Genomic DNA, 15,683 nt, shown 5'->3' with positions numbered 1-15,683 from the left:
TGAGCCCCGCGCCGGCCGCTGCGAGCGCCCGGATCCGCGGAACAGGGCCCCCGGGCTCCCCGGCTGAGGGCGCGGCCGCTCCGGAGAGGCCGAGCGGGGACGGCACCGGGATGGCGCGGGGAGCCGGCGCCGCGGCGGCGGGCGCCCCGCACGTCGTCCAGGCCCGGTGACGGTCCCGGAGCTGGTGGCCGCCCGGCGCCGATGGACCTTGACCCGCGAGGCGGCGCCGCGCTCGTGCCCAGCTGCCGCTAGAGGGGCGCGGGCGGCACGCGCTCTAGGCCCGGGACCGCCAGCCCGCGCGCGCGGCCGCGAAGATGATCCTGGTGCGCCGGTTCCGCGTGCTCATCCTGATGGTGTTCCTGGTGGCCTGCGCGCTGCACATCGCGCTGGACCTGCTGCCCAGGCTGGAGCGGCGCGGCGCGCGGCCCTCGGGGGAGCCCGGCTGCTCGTGCGCGCAGCCCGCCGGGGAGGTGGCCGCGCCCGGCTGGGCCCAGACTCGGGGCCGCCCCGGGGAGCCCCCCGCCGCCGCCTCCGCCGCGGGCTGGCCCAACAAGCACACGCTGCGCATCCTGCAGGACTTCAGCTCCGACCCCTCCTCCAACCTCTCGTCCCACTCGCTGGAGAAGCTGCCGCCTGCGGCCGAGCGGGCAGAGCGCGCCTCGCGTGGGCGGGACCCCGGCGCGCTGAGACCCCGCGACCCCGCGCACCGGCCGCTGCTCCGCGACCCCGGTCCTCGTCGGTCCGAGCCGCCCCCCGGCCCCGGCGGAGACGGCCCCCTCCTGGCCAGGCTGTTCGAGCACCCGCTGTACCGGGTGTCAGTCCCGCAGCTCACGGAGGACGACGTCCTGTTTAACGTGAACGGCGACACCAGGCTCAGCCCCAAGGCGGCGGAGAACCCGGACTGGTGAGTGGGGGCGGGCGGGTGTCCACCCCAAGGGAGCGCTGGGCCCAGGCACGGTGTGGAGAGGTTCAGGGGCCCCCAGAGGGCCGTCCCCCACCCCATGGACGAGGCCAGGCAGGGAGCTGGTGCAGGACGCAGCCGCCTCTAGCTCAGGGCGCTGCCTTTGTCTCCGGGATGACCTCCTCCTCGGGAGGGGCTGTGCCCGGTGGCTGCTAGTGAGGAAGACAGATCCTGCTCCGTGTAGAGCGAGTCCTGGCCAGCCCTGGCCACGAGCTTGGGAAATGGGGTCGGACAATGAATGAATGAGTTGGTGAGGGAAAGAGAGCCGCCCTTCCCTGGGAGGGGGCCGGGCTGCCGTTAATCTCGCAGACACTTGGCGAGGGTGTCCGGGGCGGGCATCCTGGAAAAGGCCTGGACGTGCCTATTGAGTCCTTTCACACCAGTGACTGGAGCGGAATTATTAGAGGGGCTCGCGGGCAGCCATGAGGGGCAGCCAAGGGGTCCACCCAGCAAAGGCAGCTGCGAAGGGGTGATAGCTCTGCGGAGGGTAGAAGCTGGGCCAGCAACGTCTCTTTAAACAGCCCTGGCTGAGCCCTTTCCCCACCCCCGGGCCCTTCCCTCCAGCACACAGAGCAAAACAAGCAGATGCGGCAACCCAAGGCAGTGGAAGATTAACCGCAGCAAGGCCAGGTTCGGTGACGACCTGCAGAAGGCAGCCTAAGCAGCAGAGGGGAGCCCAGCCTTCCAAAAGGCCTCGCTGAAAGTCCCCTCTACCCTGAAATGTGACCGGGCCTGGTGTCTTCTGTCTAAACACACCGGCTGTTTGGAAGCCTCTGAGCCTTGCCTGAAATGCTCGGAAACTTGAGAACCAGAGCAGCGGCCTGGGCTGTGGCTCTGGGCTGGGAGAGACGGCCGCCCAGAGCAGCGAGTGGCCAGGGAGTGGACCCCAGCCCGCCCTTGCGTCCACCGCAGGACGGAGCTAGGGCAGAAACCACCTCAGCTTTAGGAGAATTTGAGCTAGGACAAGGTCCCCGTTTCCCTGCCGCCCAGCAGGCAGGCAGACAGAGCCTGTCCTTCCTCCAGAATGCTCCCTTGGCCCCAGAGATGAGAGGACAGGCCACGTGGACGGCGGGTCCTCCATGGGAGCCTGGGCTAGAGAGAATGCTGCCTCTTTCCTCTCTCCCCACCCAAGGCTGCTCTCATTAAAATCAAATTTAGCCTCTTGCATCATTCTGCCCCTGGTCGTTGGAACAAAAGCAGAGAGCTGGGAAGGATCGGGACAGACTGGGCGTGTCAGTGATTTTCATGCAGTCCATGGTCACCTACTCTGGGGAGGGCCGTCGACCCCTCGCACCCCCAGCTGACATCATCGTTGGGCCGTTTCGGTGACCCCGGGACAGACGTGGCGGAGACGGCAGGGCAGCACCGATGCCCCGGGATTAGTCTTGCTGTAGTTATAGCTGTCTGCGGCGTCTCTAGAGGGCGAATAAGAATTACAGGCCTTTTGCTGTGTTATTAGTTGGCGGAAGAGCAGCCACAGGAAAAGTGCAGGCATTGCAGGGCCTTCTTTAAGCAATCTGCGCTTACTTGAACCCAAAGTTAAAAACCTCGGCGTCGGGGGCCGCTCCCTCGTCAGCCGGCTCGCAGGCCCGTTCTTTCTGTGCTGACATTCGTTCATCCTCACCGCGCCCTGCAGGCCGCACGCAGGTGCCGAAGGCGCACAGTTCCTGTCCACCGGGGAGGCGGCCGTGGACTCCTATCCCAACTGGCTCAAATTTCACATCGGCATCAACCGGTACGAACTGTACTCCAGACACAACCCGGCCATCGAGGGCCTGCTGCACGACCTCGGCTCCCAGAGGATCACCAGCGTGGGTAGGTGTCCCTGGGCGCACTCGAAGGCTGGCTGTCTGCTGGCTGGGGCTGGCGTCGGGGTGCCGGGGCAGGCTGGGCGTTCGAGGTTGCTCGTGACTGCAGCATTACTTTCTGTGGTGATCTGCACGGGCAGCCAGGAGGGTGAGCGGCCCCGAGTCTCCTGTGCTGTCGCACTGGATGTGCTGCTGATCTGCTGCACGATGAGCAGGGAGACTCCGTGGCGGCCCGTCCGCTGCGCTCTGCCTCCTCACCTGGGTGGTCCTGGGGGTGCCAACTGGGCGACGTCGTCCTTCCCTCCTGGGCAGAGGAATAGAGGGGCGTCCTTGGCGGCAGTGACCCCTCCACCGAGAGCCTGTGCACGGGGCTCCCCTGCTTCTCTGCACACGACCCTGGCTGGGTGGAGAGACAGCCCAGAGCCTGCTCCTTGTGGTTCTGAAGCCGTCTTCCATCAGAGCTCGGCAAGGCGCTGTGCAGTTTCATATTGAGGAGGGGTGTGCAGGCCTCAGGATGGAGGCCTGGGACTCCCAGATGGGGGAATTTGAAAGCAACATCTCCAGGTACTTTGGCATCTGCTGAATCGGACAGAAAAAGTCCATCCAGTTGCTAATTTCAGGAAAATGTGCCAGTGCAGTTTCTGAGCATGGAGGTTTGGTGCCATGTTCTCAGCTTGTAGGCAGTTGTTTGTAAAGGTTCCATTTGTCACCAGTGCTTGAGAGGCAGTGAGGGTGGGGCTGAGGCCCTTTGCCGGGAGCAGCTGCTCCTGGGGGCTGCAGGGAGTGGGCCTGAGTGCGCACGGCCGTGGGCGGATGCAGAGGCCGTGAGAGCCTGAAGGCAGGCCTTTGCACTGTGCGATGAGGCTGACGGTCCCGGCCATTAGCTTCACGTGTGTCTCGGAAGTAATTCTGGTGCTGAAAGGGTCCCAGAATCCTGGAAATCGGTCCAGTTGCTGCCATAGGACTCGGTGTTTCCTATCAGGCCAGCCAGGTGGGTTCTCCAGAGCTCTTCAGAGGCTGTTTCTCTGCTGGGTCCTGAGTCGTTTGCTGGGCACTCACCCACTCATGGGAATATGGAACTTGCAGCTTTCTCCCCACGTGATCAGCACGTGATCAGCTCACCTCTTAAAAGAGATCACCTGGCTGTTGGTGGGAGTGTAAATTAGTTCAACCATTGTGGAAGACAGTGTGGCCATTCCTCAAGGACCTAGACATAGACATTCCATTTGACCCAGCAATCCCATTACTGGGTATATATCCAAAGGATTATAAATCGTTCTACTATAAGGACACATGCACACGGATGTTCATAGCAGCACAGTTTACAATAGCGAAGACCTGGAACCAACCCAAATGCCCATCGATGATAGACTGGACAGGGAAAATATGGCACATATACAGCATGGAATATTATGCAGCCATCAAAAACGATGAGTTCGCGTCCTTTGTAGGGACATGGATGAACCTGGAAACCATCATTCTCAGCAAACTGACACAAGAACAGAAAATCAAACACCACATGTTCTCACTCATAGGCGGGTGTTGAACAATGAGAACACATGGACACAGGGAGGGGAGCACTATACACGGGGGTCTGTTGGGGGGGAGTGGGGGGGACAGCGTGGGGTGGGGAATTGGGGAGAGATAGCATGGGGAGAAATGCCAGATATGGGTGAAGGGGAGGAAGGCAGCAAATCACACTGCCACGTATGCACCTATGCAACAACCTTGCATGTTCTTCACATGTACCCCAAAACCTAAAACGCAATTAAAAAAAAAGAGATCAGCTGGACACACTGGGCATCCTCTTCCCTCCATACTGCCTGGGAGGAACCCGAACACCTTCCCCTCCCTCGAGCCCTGCAGGGGTCTGGGGGCTTTAAACTGCGCTGGGGAGCAGTCCCACAGACAGCCACAGCCAGAATGTCCCTTCTGCCCCTTAGATTAAGCATGGCCATTAGGGAAATATCCGACCAACTTGTTGGTGCGTTCCGCAGATCTTACTGGGTACCTCCTGCGTTTCAGGCCCCCTTTCTGAGTGGTGGGGTATGAGGATGAGCTCAGCCTCAACGAGCTCTGCTGCCTCTGTGGACCTGACAGCCCCATGAGGGCAGGACACACGTGCAGTGCCCGATCCTGAGGAGGAATGAGCACTTGAGGGCCACGCACACAGCCAGGGCATGTGGAAAGGAGAGGGCTCCGCTGGAGGGCCGGGGAGACCTTCCACAGGGCCCTCTGGGCAGCTCGCCTTCCAAGTGGGGTCCATCTTGGCAGGGAGAGAAATGTGAAAGCATTGCACAGGCAGCCAGGGCTTTCCGGAGGGGCAGCGCTCGCCCTTGGAGCCTCCCATGCCGCCGTCCGTGTGAGTTTCTCTCCGGCTCATTTTCCCCATCTGTCCAGTGGGGTCTTGCTGCTTGGGATCGATGCAAGGATAGGATGAGGTGGTGCATGTGAACCAGCATGTGAAATGTTACCAGTGCTTGCTGTGTGGGTTTCCACAGCAGCCCCCGTGTGCACGGGCAGGGTCTGAGCAGAGACAGGGAGGGCTCTGTGGATTCAAAAAGCCACCAGGCCCTTGGCAGACGCTGCAGCTCACCACACATCCCTCGGGGACCGGTTGGCTTTCCAACATCAACGCTGCGGCGCTGCGGGAGTTCTGTGCCCAGGAGGTCCTAGAGCAGCCTCAGGGAAAGCTCTGCCCACCTCGGGAGTCCTCTGTCCATCTGGGCAGGCTGGCCTCAGGTCACTGCCACCCCCCTTGGGTCCGACCGTCCCAGGGCAGTGGTGCCTCGGCTGCCTGACATTGCAGTGCCGTGGATGGAGCCCTTGCCCGAGAATCCCTGCCCCAGGGCTCCGGCACGGCCTACCCCTACCAAAGGCTGCCTGAGCTGATCTCGCTTGCATGCCTCCTAGACCTCCAGACAGGCCACGTTGACTCCAGTTTAGTCTTCTTGGGCGGGGGCCCATCCAAGGACAGATTGGTTGCTCACAGTCATTCTGCAAGTGCCCACGGGGCCTGCAGGGAAGATGGGCAGACGGAGCGCCAGCACCCAGGCAGGACGGCAGGATCTGGCCCAGGGGATCTGGATGTGAACCTGGCTCTGCCAGCCACTAGCCAGAGCGGCCCTGGGCGGACGGATTAACCGCTACAGCACGTGGTTTCTCACCTAGGACGTAGAGATGGTCATAATCTGGACCCTGTAACCTCTGGCTTGCGAATCCGAATGCCACACAAAACCCGTTCACTGGCAAAGCCTGACTCAACCTGAACTTATTTGGGGGCAAAACCTAAATTGTTGAGGCCAGTTTAAAAACCCTTATTTTCCTCTTTCACAGTGAATATTCACGTGTTCCTCTGAGGAACAGGGTGTATTTAGTTATGGGGCTCTGCCCAGACCCGTGTGGGTATTGCATGGTCTGCAGCGTGTACGCACCACGTGTGCTTTCTGCAGCCCCCAAATACTTCTGCCCCCAAAGATGCTGAAGAACATGAACCATGAAGATGCCGGGGGCTGTACTCTGTCCTAGAGGGGGCCTGCCCTGCTTGCTGATCCCCACTTGCGGCTGCCTGGCTCACCTGACTCAGCCACGGCTGTTCTGAGGGCCATTCTGTGTAGGAACTGCCAGTTGGAGGTTCTGGGTGAAGACCCAGCTGCTTGAGATAGCAACCTCTGGATAGGCCCTTGCCAATCGGGCAGGTTTAGAGCCTGGTGCCCCCAGACAGGACCTGCAGCCCAGAACAGGGGTAGCCTTCAAAGGCCAGCCCTGCCTTCCAGCCACCGCTCCGCAACAAGGGAAACCCAGGCCCCAAGAGCAGGAGGCTTGTCCGAGATTAGCACCTGCTGGCTCCGGGCTCCAAGTTCTGTCCCCTCAGCTGTCCGGCCCCTGGGCGCTCACTTGCATCTCAAGTTATTCATCTTACTATTAAACGTGAGTCTGGGAACATCATTGTAATGGAGAGCGATGCCTGTGCGTCTCCAAAGCCTTCCGTCAGAATGGTTCCATTAAATCTCCCCTGCTCAGAACCACTGCATCCGATGCGTGGAGCTCCACGTGGTCTAAGTACAGCGGGTTATGGCCAGCAGAGGTTTATTTATAGCTGGGCTCCTGGCTGCCTGGTAACCAGCCGTTGCCACCTCTAAAGAGTCTTGGGATATTATCTACCTCTTTTCAGCTTGAAGTCAGGCGTGCAGCGCCTTCAGCTGGGGCTGGTGATAATTAAATTGCTCCCATGCACAATTATGGATGCAAAGAATCAGCGACACAATTAGGTACTCTGTACTTGGAATTACTGTAAAGAAAAGTCATCACACTGGCACGTGAGGGTTTGGGCAGCTTCTGGACTGAAATACAGACTTCACAATTGCTCCATCCAGACTGGGACAAAGCCTGTGGCTGGGAGAACGTGCCTGAACCCAGAAAAATGACTCCACAGGACAAAAGTCCTCGACACTAATTGATCTGGCAAAAGGGGAATAAGGAATCTAGCGAATCTAGCTAGAATCAGGACGAATCAGCCGGTGAGCTCGGAGGAACTAAGGGTCTGCCACTGGGTCGGCCCACGAGAGGGAGCTGCCCGCAGGTACCCAGGAGGGAACGGCCACCCTGTCTGTTCGTTGGCGGCAGAACTCTTGGGAAGGCAGCGCCAGCTCCGGAAAGGCCACCTTCCCCCCTCCTGCCCATCCCAGGTGGCAGCTGCTTGGCCGACCTAGAGAGAGAAAACGGAAGATGCCCAATTAGCCGGATGCCCACGGCCCCAGGGCTGGGGGACCTTGGCTCATCCTGGAAGATGGACAGTGACCACCTGCAAAGGCCAATTTCAGGTGGAGTCTGGAGGAGGCAGCAGGTAGCTCAGTCCCTGCTTAACCACATTCCCAGCGTCTGACAGAAGGTGAGCAGCAGCAGCTCGTGCTGGTGAGGCCTGGGGTCGCTCAGGCACCAGCCTCTCCATGCTGGCCCCTAACTGCCAGAGTGTGCCCCGATGCGCTCCTGCCGACTTTCCGTTTAATTGCAGACGGGGACACGGTCCCCACTGGGGCAAGCCTGCAGCTATCTTTTTAAAAACTTTCAAAATACGAGGGGCCTTAAAGAAAAGCGTGAAATAAATAACGGTCCAGATGAAAGTGTCCCAAGGGTGGTGTGTGACGAACGGGACTTTGGAAAGTGCTGATGTGGGCTTTCTCTAACTTGAGGCCCCCAGGAGCGTCGAGGACGGGCAGACCCAGGCCCGGAGCAGGTGTGGTCTCTCGGCTCTTCCAGCCCCTTACCTCGAAGTGGGGGCCCACAGTTCTAGCCTCTTTGATGCCAGCCCCGGGGCACCCACTGCTGGCTGATGGGTGGACACACTGTATGCCCTTTTCCTCAGACCCATGCTCCTCGGTGCCCAAGGTGGGTGGGTGTATGAGGGTGTGTGTGTGGGTACCCAGAGTCTGGGACACCCTGAAGACCTCTCTGGCTTAGGGATGTGTGGGGCGGGAAGAACAGGGGGACCCGAGCCCTCCCGGTGTCACGTTCTCCAGATCTGAGCCGTCCTTGGGCACACACAGCCGTCCCCACCCGTCTTCAGGAATAACTGTGTTTCGCTCTGACCCTTGAGACCAGACAGTGGCTGTGAATAGGAGGGGGACCACCTGACCGTGAACCCCCAGGACGGATGCCGGCCTACTTCACAGGCGAGATGGGCAGGGCCAGGGGTGGCAACGTCAGGGTCCACACCGACTGCGGCGCCTCACACCTGAATGTGTCTGTGTGGTCCACAGGTCTTTAGGGGGTGGAATTGGCTATTTGAAAGTCAGCTTGGGGTTCCTGTTAGAAAGGGTTCATGCTCCCACCAGAAACCAAGGCTGAGGGGTGCCTGCACCCCACGTTCCAGCGCCCAATCCCCATCCCCATCAGCACCCTGCTGGCCCTGGGCTTCACACCTCTTTCCTTCAAGGCCATCCCTCTCTCCCTCTCTCTCTCTCCCTCTCTCCCTCTCTCTCTCTCCCTCTCTCTCTCTCTCTCTCCCTCTCTCCCTCTCTCTCCCTCTCTCTCTCTCCCTCTCTCTCTCTCTCTCTCTCTCCCTCTCCCTCTCTCTCTCCCTCTCTCCCTCTCTCTCCCTCTCTCTCTTTCCCTCTCTGTCTCTCCCTCTCTCTCTCCCTCTCTCTCTCCCCCACTCTCTCTCTCTCTCCACCCCCCCAGAGCTGCTCTTTGTTCTTCCTTCTAGAACTCCAGTAGGTTCCCAGAGCTGTCCCGGGTATGTGGCTTGCCCAACGCCACACTGACTGGGCCCAGGTGCCAAAATCCATCAGCATTTCCATACCAGCGTCATCTTTCTATATACGAAGCTTAGATTTGTAAGAAACGCCAGCATCTCTTGGAGTCTTTCTGAGGAGACCGCTGCATGTTACATCGCCTCTGCCCCACACCACGGTCTGCGGGGAGAGAGTGTGCAAAGCCCAGCAGCGTCCCAGGGTCTGTGTGGCCGTGCTAACTAGTGCTGTGGATGAATCATGATTAATCCATATGAATGAATCCTGTATACTAAAGGAAATCTGGGGGATAAGATTCTTCAGGGAGGCCAGGGAAGACGCAGAGGGTCACCTTTGGTCTAAAGGTGGCAGGTTAAGTGGTAGGAGATGCTCAGGGCAGGTGGGCCGGAAGGGGAGAGCATTCCAGATGGGGAGAACCTATTCGAAAGGCAGTGGACATCTTCCTGTGTGCATAGAGAAGACGGGTGGCCGCCGGGTGGGACTGCACCGGGGAATGGGACCTGTGCACACTTCCCTGCGTGTAGAGAGGACAGGTGGATGCTGGGTGGGATCGTACCAGGAAATGGGGCCTGTGCAAACATCTTCCCGTGTGCATAGAGAGGGCAGGTGGCCGATGGGGCAGTGCAGACAGGACCTTCTTCAGAAGAAGAGGGACTCAACTGACCAGATTTGCATAATATGTTTTTTTTTTTTTTTTTTGAGATGGAGTTTTGCTCTTGTCGCCCAGGCTGGAGCGCAATGGTGCGATCTCGGCTCACCGCAACCTCCGCCTCCTGGGTTCAGGCAATTCTCCTGCCTCAGCCTCCTGAGTAGCTGGGATTACAGGCACGCGCCACCATGCCCAGCTAATTTTTTGTATTTTTAGTAGAGACGGGGTTTCACCATGTTGACCAGGATGGTCTCGATCTCTTGACCTCGTGATCCACCCGCCTCGGCCTCCCAAAGTGCTGCATAATATGTTTTTATTGCACTGGGAATTGGGGCCTGGAGGCGCACTGGGGTTCAATTGCACTGTTGGGTTGATGATGATGGCCTGGATTTGAGGGGAGGTGGCTACAGAGGGAGATGGAAGGAGGGTGGTAGGTGGGAGAGGGCTTAGCAGTGAGTCTGAGGCTTGTTTACAGTGTGGGGTGACTTTGGGGTCTGTGCCAGGACAGCCCCCACCTCAGCTGGCTTCATGGGCATTGGAGGGGTCAGCTCTCAGCAGGTCCCTCCCCAGGATGGGGTTGGGCAGGCTATGACTGACCTCTGTTCACTGGGGGCAGGGGAGGCTGCACCAGGTAAGGCGTCTTTTTCAGCCCTATCCCCAGGGCCTGTGCCCACACGGAGGGCGTCTCTTTCAGCCCGTCCCCAGGGCCTGTGCCCACACAGAGGGCATCTCCTTCAGCCTGTCCCCAGGGCCTGTGCCCACACGGAGGGCATCTCCTTCAGCCTGTCCCCAGGGCCTCTGCCCACACGGAGGGCTTCTCCTTCAGCCCGTCCCCAGGGCCTGTGCACACACGGAGGGCGTCTCCTTCAGCCCGTCCCCAGGGCCTGTGCCCACACAGAGGGCATCTCCTTCAGCCCGTCCCCAGGGCCTGTGCCCACACAGAGGGCATCTCCTTCAGCCCGTCCCCAGGGCCTGTGCCCACACGGAGGGCTTCTCCTTCAGCCTGTCCCCAGGGCCTGTGCCCACACGGAGGGCGTCTCCTTCAGCCCTATCCCCAGGGCCTGTGCACACACGGAGGGCGTCTCCTTCAGCCCATCCCCAGGGCCTGTGCCCACACAGAGGGCATCTCCTTCAGCCTGTCCCCAGGGCCTGTGCCCACACAGAGGGCGTCTCCTTCAGCCTGTCCCCAGGGCCTGTGCCCACACGGAGGGCATCTCCTTCAGCCCCGTCCCCAGGGCCTGTGCCCACACAGAGGGCATCTCCTTCAGCCTGTCCCCAGGGCCTGTGCCCACACGGAGGGCGTCTCCTTCAGCCTGTCCCCAGGGCCTGTGCCCACATGGAGGGCATCTCCTTCAGCCCCGTCCCCAGGGCCTGTGCCCACACAGAGGGCATCTCCTTCAGCCTGTCCCCAGGGCCTGTGCCCACACGGAGGGCATCTCCTTCAGCCCGTCCCCAGGGCCTGTGCCCACACGGAGGGCGTCTCCTTCAGCCTGTGCCCACACAGAGGGCGTCTCCCAGCAATGAGGTGAGATTTCCGAGCATTGTGAACTTTGGTTTGTCTTTAAGAAAAGCCAAAATTGCACCTTCTTTTCGAGGCTTGTCTGTTTCCTGGCTCTGCCACCTGCTGGTCCCTTGCTGGGTGGGAGGACAGGGACGACCCTTTCAGTGCACGGGCGGGTGGGCATCTGCACGTCCCACCCATCCCCGACAAGCACCGTCGGCCTTTGCTGAGACACAGCAGCTTATGTGTGGGTCTTTGCAGGGAAACCACAGAATTCCAAATGTCTTCCAGCAGAAGACCCACTTGGTGGACTGAATGGTGGGCCCAGGTGGGCGGCACGGCCCACAGTCCACAGGAAACCTGAGGTCCTCAGTGGCTGTGAGATCCTCATGCCCTTTAATTTCTAATTGTTTATTTGCTCTGTGGGGAGGAGCCGGCCTCACAGCTGAGCACAGGGCCAGGGAAACGGCAGTGCAGACATGTGGACCTTCGTCCAGAAGAAGAAGGACTGAACTGACCAGATTCGGAGAATATGTTGTTATTTTAAAAACCGGGATCACAAGCCCTGGGAGGAGCTGCTGTCCTGTCTCACTTGGCCCAGGAAGGAACTGTTAAATCCTGTGACCCCAGTTATTAAATTGGAATGGAAACCCCAAATGGGGCTTAATCGGGCCACCAATTTTCTAATCATCACTTCTTTTTTTATCTTACTGAAAAACGTAGTCACAGTTCGTGGTGGAAACTTAGCACTGTATTCAGAAGAGAATGGTTGTGGAATCGAAGTGTTTAACAGGCTGTCTTGCTTATTGGTAAAATCATACACGATTTGCTGTCATTGAAAACCCTCCGGTGCCGGGTGAGAAGCTGGGACCTGCCCATCTGCGGAGTCTTGAGCTGCTGGCCCGCCTGAGGCTGGCATTCAGGTTCTGTGCAGTGTTTTGGAGACAAATGAGACTCGTTGCTGCTCCCTCCACCTGAGGAGGGCATGGCCTCAGGGAGTTTCACCGACAGTCTTGGCTACACAGTGGTCCAGGGCACTGGGCCCAGCTCTGTTCTTGACTAGGGCCTGTCAAACGTGGTGCCTGACAGGGCAGTGGCTGGAGCAGACACTGCCTGGAGGGAATGGGCACGTGACCTGGCCAGGCCGGGGTGTGAGCTCAGGAGCAGCAAGAGCCACCAGAATGGGGAGGGCACGTGGCGTGCGAGTGGCCGTTGCCGTGGCGTGCGAGTGGCCGTCGCCGTGGCGTGCGAGTGGCCGTCGCCCTGGCGTGCGAGTGGCCGTCGCCGTGGCGTGCGAGTGGCCGTCGCCCTGGCGTGCGAGTGGCCGTCGCCCTGGCGTGCGAGTGGCCGTCGCCGTGGCGTGCGAGTGGCCGTTGCCCTGGCGTGCGAGTGGCCGTTGCCGTGGCGTGCGAGTGGCCGTTGCCGTGGCGTGCGAGTGGCCGTTGCCCTGGCGTGCGAGTGGCCGTTGCCGTGGCGTGCGAGTGGCCGTTGCCCTGGCGTGCCCCCACACTGCTGCTATTTTCAGTGCTTGCGGGGAGGGGACGTGGCACCTGTGGCCGTTGCTGTGGCAAGTCCCCATCCGCTGCTGTTCTCAGTGATTGAGGGGGGGACATGGCACTTGTGTTACGGGAGAGAATGTGGCACTTGGGTGGCCCTCGCCGTGGTGAGTCCCTGCACCGCTGCCATTCTGAGCACTCACAGTGTTGTCCCCATGTAGTCCTAAGAACGGTCCTGGCTAGAGGTGTGTCACCCCCATTCTACAGGAGCACCTGAGGTTCTGGCAGGTCCCGTGGGGCACCACCCCACTCACCAGGACCCTGGAAAGGAGGCAGGACAGGCGTCTGTGTCCTGAGCCCCATTTTGTTGTAGAAACGGGGTCTCTCTTGCCCAGGCTGGTCTTGAGCTCCTGGCCCCAAGCCATCTTCCCATGTCAGCCTCCCGAGTGGCTGTGACCACAGAAAGACACCACTACACCAGTTAATTTTTTAATATTTTTTTGTAGAGATGGGGGTGTTGCTATGTTGCCCAGGCTGGTCTCAAACTCTTGGCCTCAAGCAAGCCTCTTGCCTTGGCCTCCGAAAGTGCTGGGATTTCAGGTGTGAGCCACTGCACTCGGCCACTGGGCCCCATTTCACAGGAGGGAAAACTGAGGTGAGGGAGGTGCAGACCCCTCAGAGACGCCCGGCCACAGGAAGCCGAGCACATGGCCTCGAGGTGGTATTGGAGGCCACTGACAGTTTCTGTGGCTGCAGCAGGCTCGGGCTCCGTCTCCCTCCTCCCTGGGGCAGGTGCCAGCTCCTCCCTGGTGCCAAAAGTGATGCCCGGTGGATGGTGGGGGACTCTGCTTTCGAGTCCATCCTCTCCCCCCTGCTCCTGGCCTTCCTGGAGGATTCAGTGTCTCGGGAAGCATCCGTGGCACCCCCAGGCCATCCCCTGAAGCCTTCTGTCCTCATGCTGACCCTCCCTCCAAGCCGGCCACCACCCAAGACCTCAGTTCCTCTGGGGCAGTTCTTCCTGTCTGAAGAGAACACCTTGGGCTTTCTTCCGCCAAACCTACCCACCCATCTGGAGGAGGCTCCCCCATCCTGCCATCTCCTGCAGCGCTGGGTCCTTCCTGAGCTCTGTGCCCGAGGCAGGTACGGGTGCCCTCCAGCAACGTGGAGGAAACATGGCGTCTCTGGAGTGTCTCCATCGTCGCAAGCTGGCCAGGCTCGGTCTTCCTTCTCTGACCGTCCCCTGCTCCACATCCTACACCACTCCGAAAAATACCTCTCAGATCCTCAGATATTTCTTGGATTTTCCATTTTTCCATCTTTATCTTCATCCAAACTGCCACCGTCTCGTGCTGCTCCGAAGCCTCCCCCACCTCTGTGCCCACCCTTGGCTCCAGGGCAGCAGCAGGAGGGACAGCATCTGCTGCCCCTCACCCCCTGCTGCCCCTCACCCCCTGCTGCCCCGCACTGGCCGCCCTTACCTTTCCCCCATACCCCTGAGACCTGCGTGGCTCACCAGCCCCCATCCCACCTTTGCGCCTTCCCGTCCACTGTGATGAGTCGGCCGTGGCCCCCTCAGCCCTGCACACGTACGCATTGTCTCCTTCAGGGACCAGGGCCGTGCCTTCCCCTGTGGGGCTGGGGCCCGATCTGCCCCTTGCTCTGAGAGCAGCTCCCTGGGAGGCTGCTCGTGAGCTGTGCCCAGGGCCCCCACGCTGCTTCCCACTTCACCTGGGCACCCGGGCACCCGGGCATTCCATTTATGTCAGTCCCGGCAGGGGTGCCTGGCTCTTGTTCATGCCCTTGATGTTAGAGTGCGACCCGTGCCTGGAGTGGCCCTGTGAGGCCTCCTCACACTGGAAAAATCCCCCGTGTGGCCGGACCCGGCCAGTCCGCACCACATGATAACACCACGTGTTGGGCGGCCCGAAGGCCCTCGCTGCGGCCGACTTAGCTCCCAGGACTGCCCCTGCTGTGGGAAGCCCCCAGTGCTCAGAGCAGGAGAGGGCTTCTGGAGACTTCCACAGGCCGCCGAGTCCTTGCAGGACCACAGGAGCTGCCTCCAGTGAGACAGGTGGTTTCAGCCCCAGGTCTCCCCAGAGTCGTCCTGCTCAGGCTTTTCTAGCTCCCCAGAACCACGAGCGGGAGGTGCCACTCCCCATACGCAGGTGGGGGAGTGCACGAGTGTGTGTGGGTGTGTGGGGATGCAGGGGGGCGTATGGGGGCATCTGTGGGCGTGGGAGTGGCTGTGTGTGGTTGTGCAGGTGTGTGTAAGTGTGTGGGTCTGTGTCTGTGGGTGTGTAAACGTCTGTAGGTATGTGCTGACATGAGTGGGTGCGTGAGGTGTTGCAATGCAGGCAGGTAAGCACACCTGGCCATCCCTTCTAGAGAGTAGTCCCTTGTGTCTGTGGGCGTGGTGTGTGTGGTGTGCAGTGTATGGGTGTGGTGTGTGTAGGTGTGTGTGGTGTGTGTAGGTATGTGTGGTGTGCGGTGTATGTGTGTGGTGTGTGGTGTATGGGTGTGGTGTGTGTAGGTGTGTGGTGTATGGGTGTGGTGTGTGGTGTATGGGTGTGGTGTGTGTAGGTGTCTGGTGTGCGGTGTATGGGTGTGGTGTGCGGTGTATGGGTGTGGTGTGTGGTGTATGGGTGTGGTGTGTGTAGGTGTGTGGTGTGCAGTGTATGGGTGTGGTGTGTGTAGGTGTGTGGTGTGTGGTGTATGGGTGCGGTGTGTGTAGGTGTGTGGTGTATGGGTGTGGTGTGTGTAGGTGTGTGGTGTGCGGTGTATGGGTGTGGTGTGTGTAGGTGTCTGGTGTGTGGTGTATGGGTGTGGTGTGTAGTGTATGGGTGTGGTGTGTGGTGTATGGGTGTGGTGTGTGTAGGTGTGTGGTGTGCAGTGTATGGGTGTGGTGTGTGTAGATGTGTGGTGTGTGGTGTATGGGTGTGGTGTGTGTAGGTGTGTGGTGTATGGGTGTGGTGTGTGGTGTATGGGTGTGGTGTGTGTAGGTGTGTGGTGTATGGGTG

The 15,683-nt window shown here is 60.0% G+C and overlaps 1 protein-coding gene across 1 annotated transcript in view; it reads left to right on the top strand.

Moving 5' to 3' along the window:
- The first annotated feature begins 317 nt into the window (after positions 1-317).
- FAM20C (FAM20C golgi associated secretory pathway kinase) overlaps positions 318-15,683 on the top strand; it is a 60,574-nt gene continuing 45,208 nt past the window's right edge. The window contains exons 1-2 of the mRNA XM_021669274.2: positions 318-904; positions 2,598-2,776. Of these exons, the coding sequence (XP_021524949.2) occupies positions 351-904; positions 2,598-2,776 (733 nt within the window). The 5' untranslated portion in view covers positions 318-350. The remainder of the gene's footprint in view (positions 905-2,597; positions 2,777-15,683) is intronic.

This window comes from Aotus nancymaae, unplaced genomic scaffold (assembly GCF_030222135.1).
Source record: "Aotus nancymaae isolate 86718 unplaced genomic scaffold, 86718_ANA_hifiasm-v0.15.2.pri h1tg000015l_1, whole genome shotgun sequence".
Taxonomy (NCBI): domain Eukaryota; kingdom Metazoa; phylum Chordata; class Mammalia; order Primates; family Aotidae; genus Aotus; species Aotus nancymaae.
This window is presented reverse-complemented; position numbering and strand designations above follow the sequence as displayed.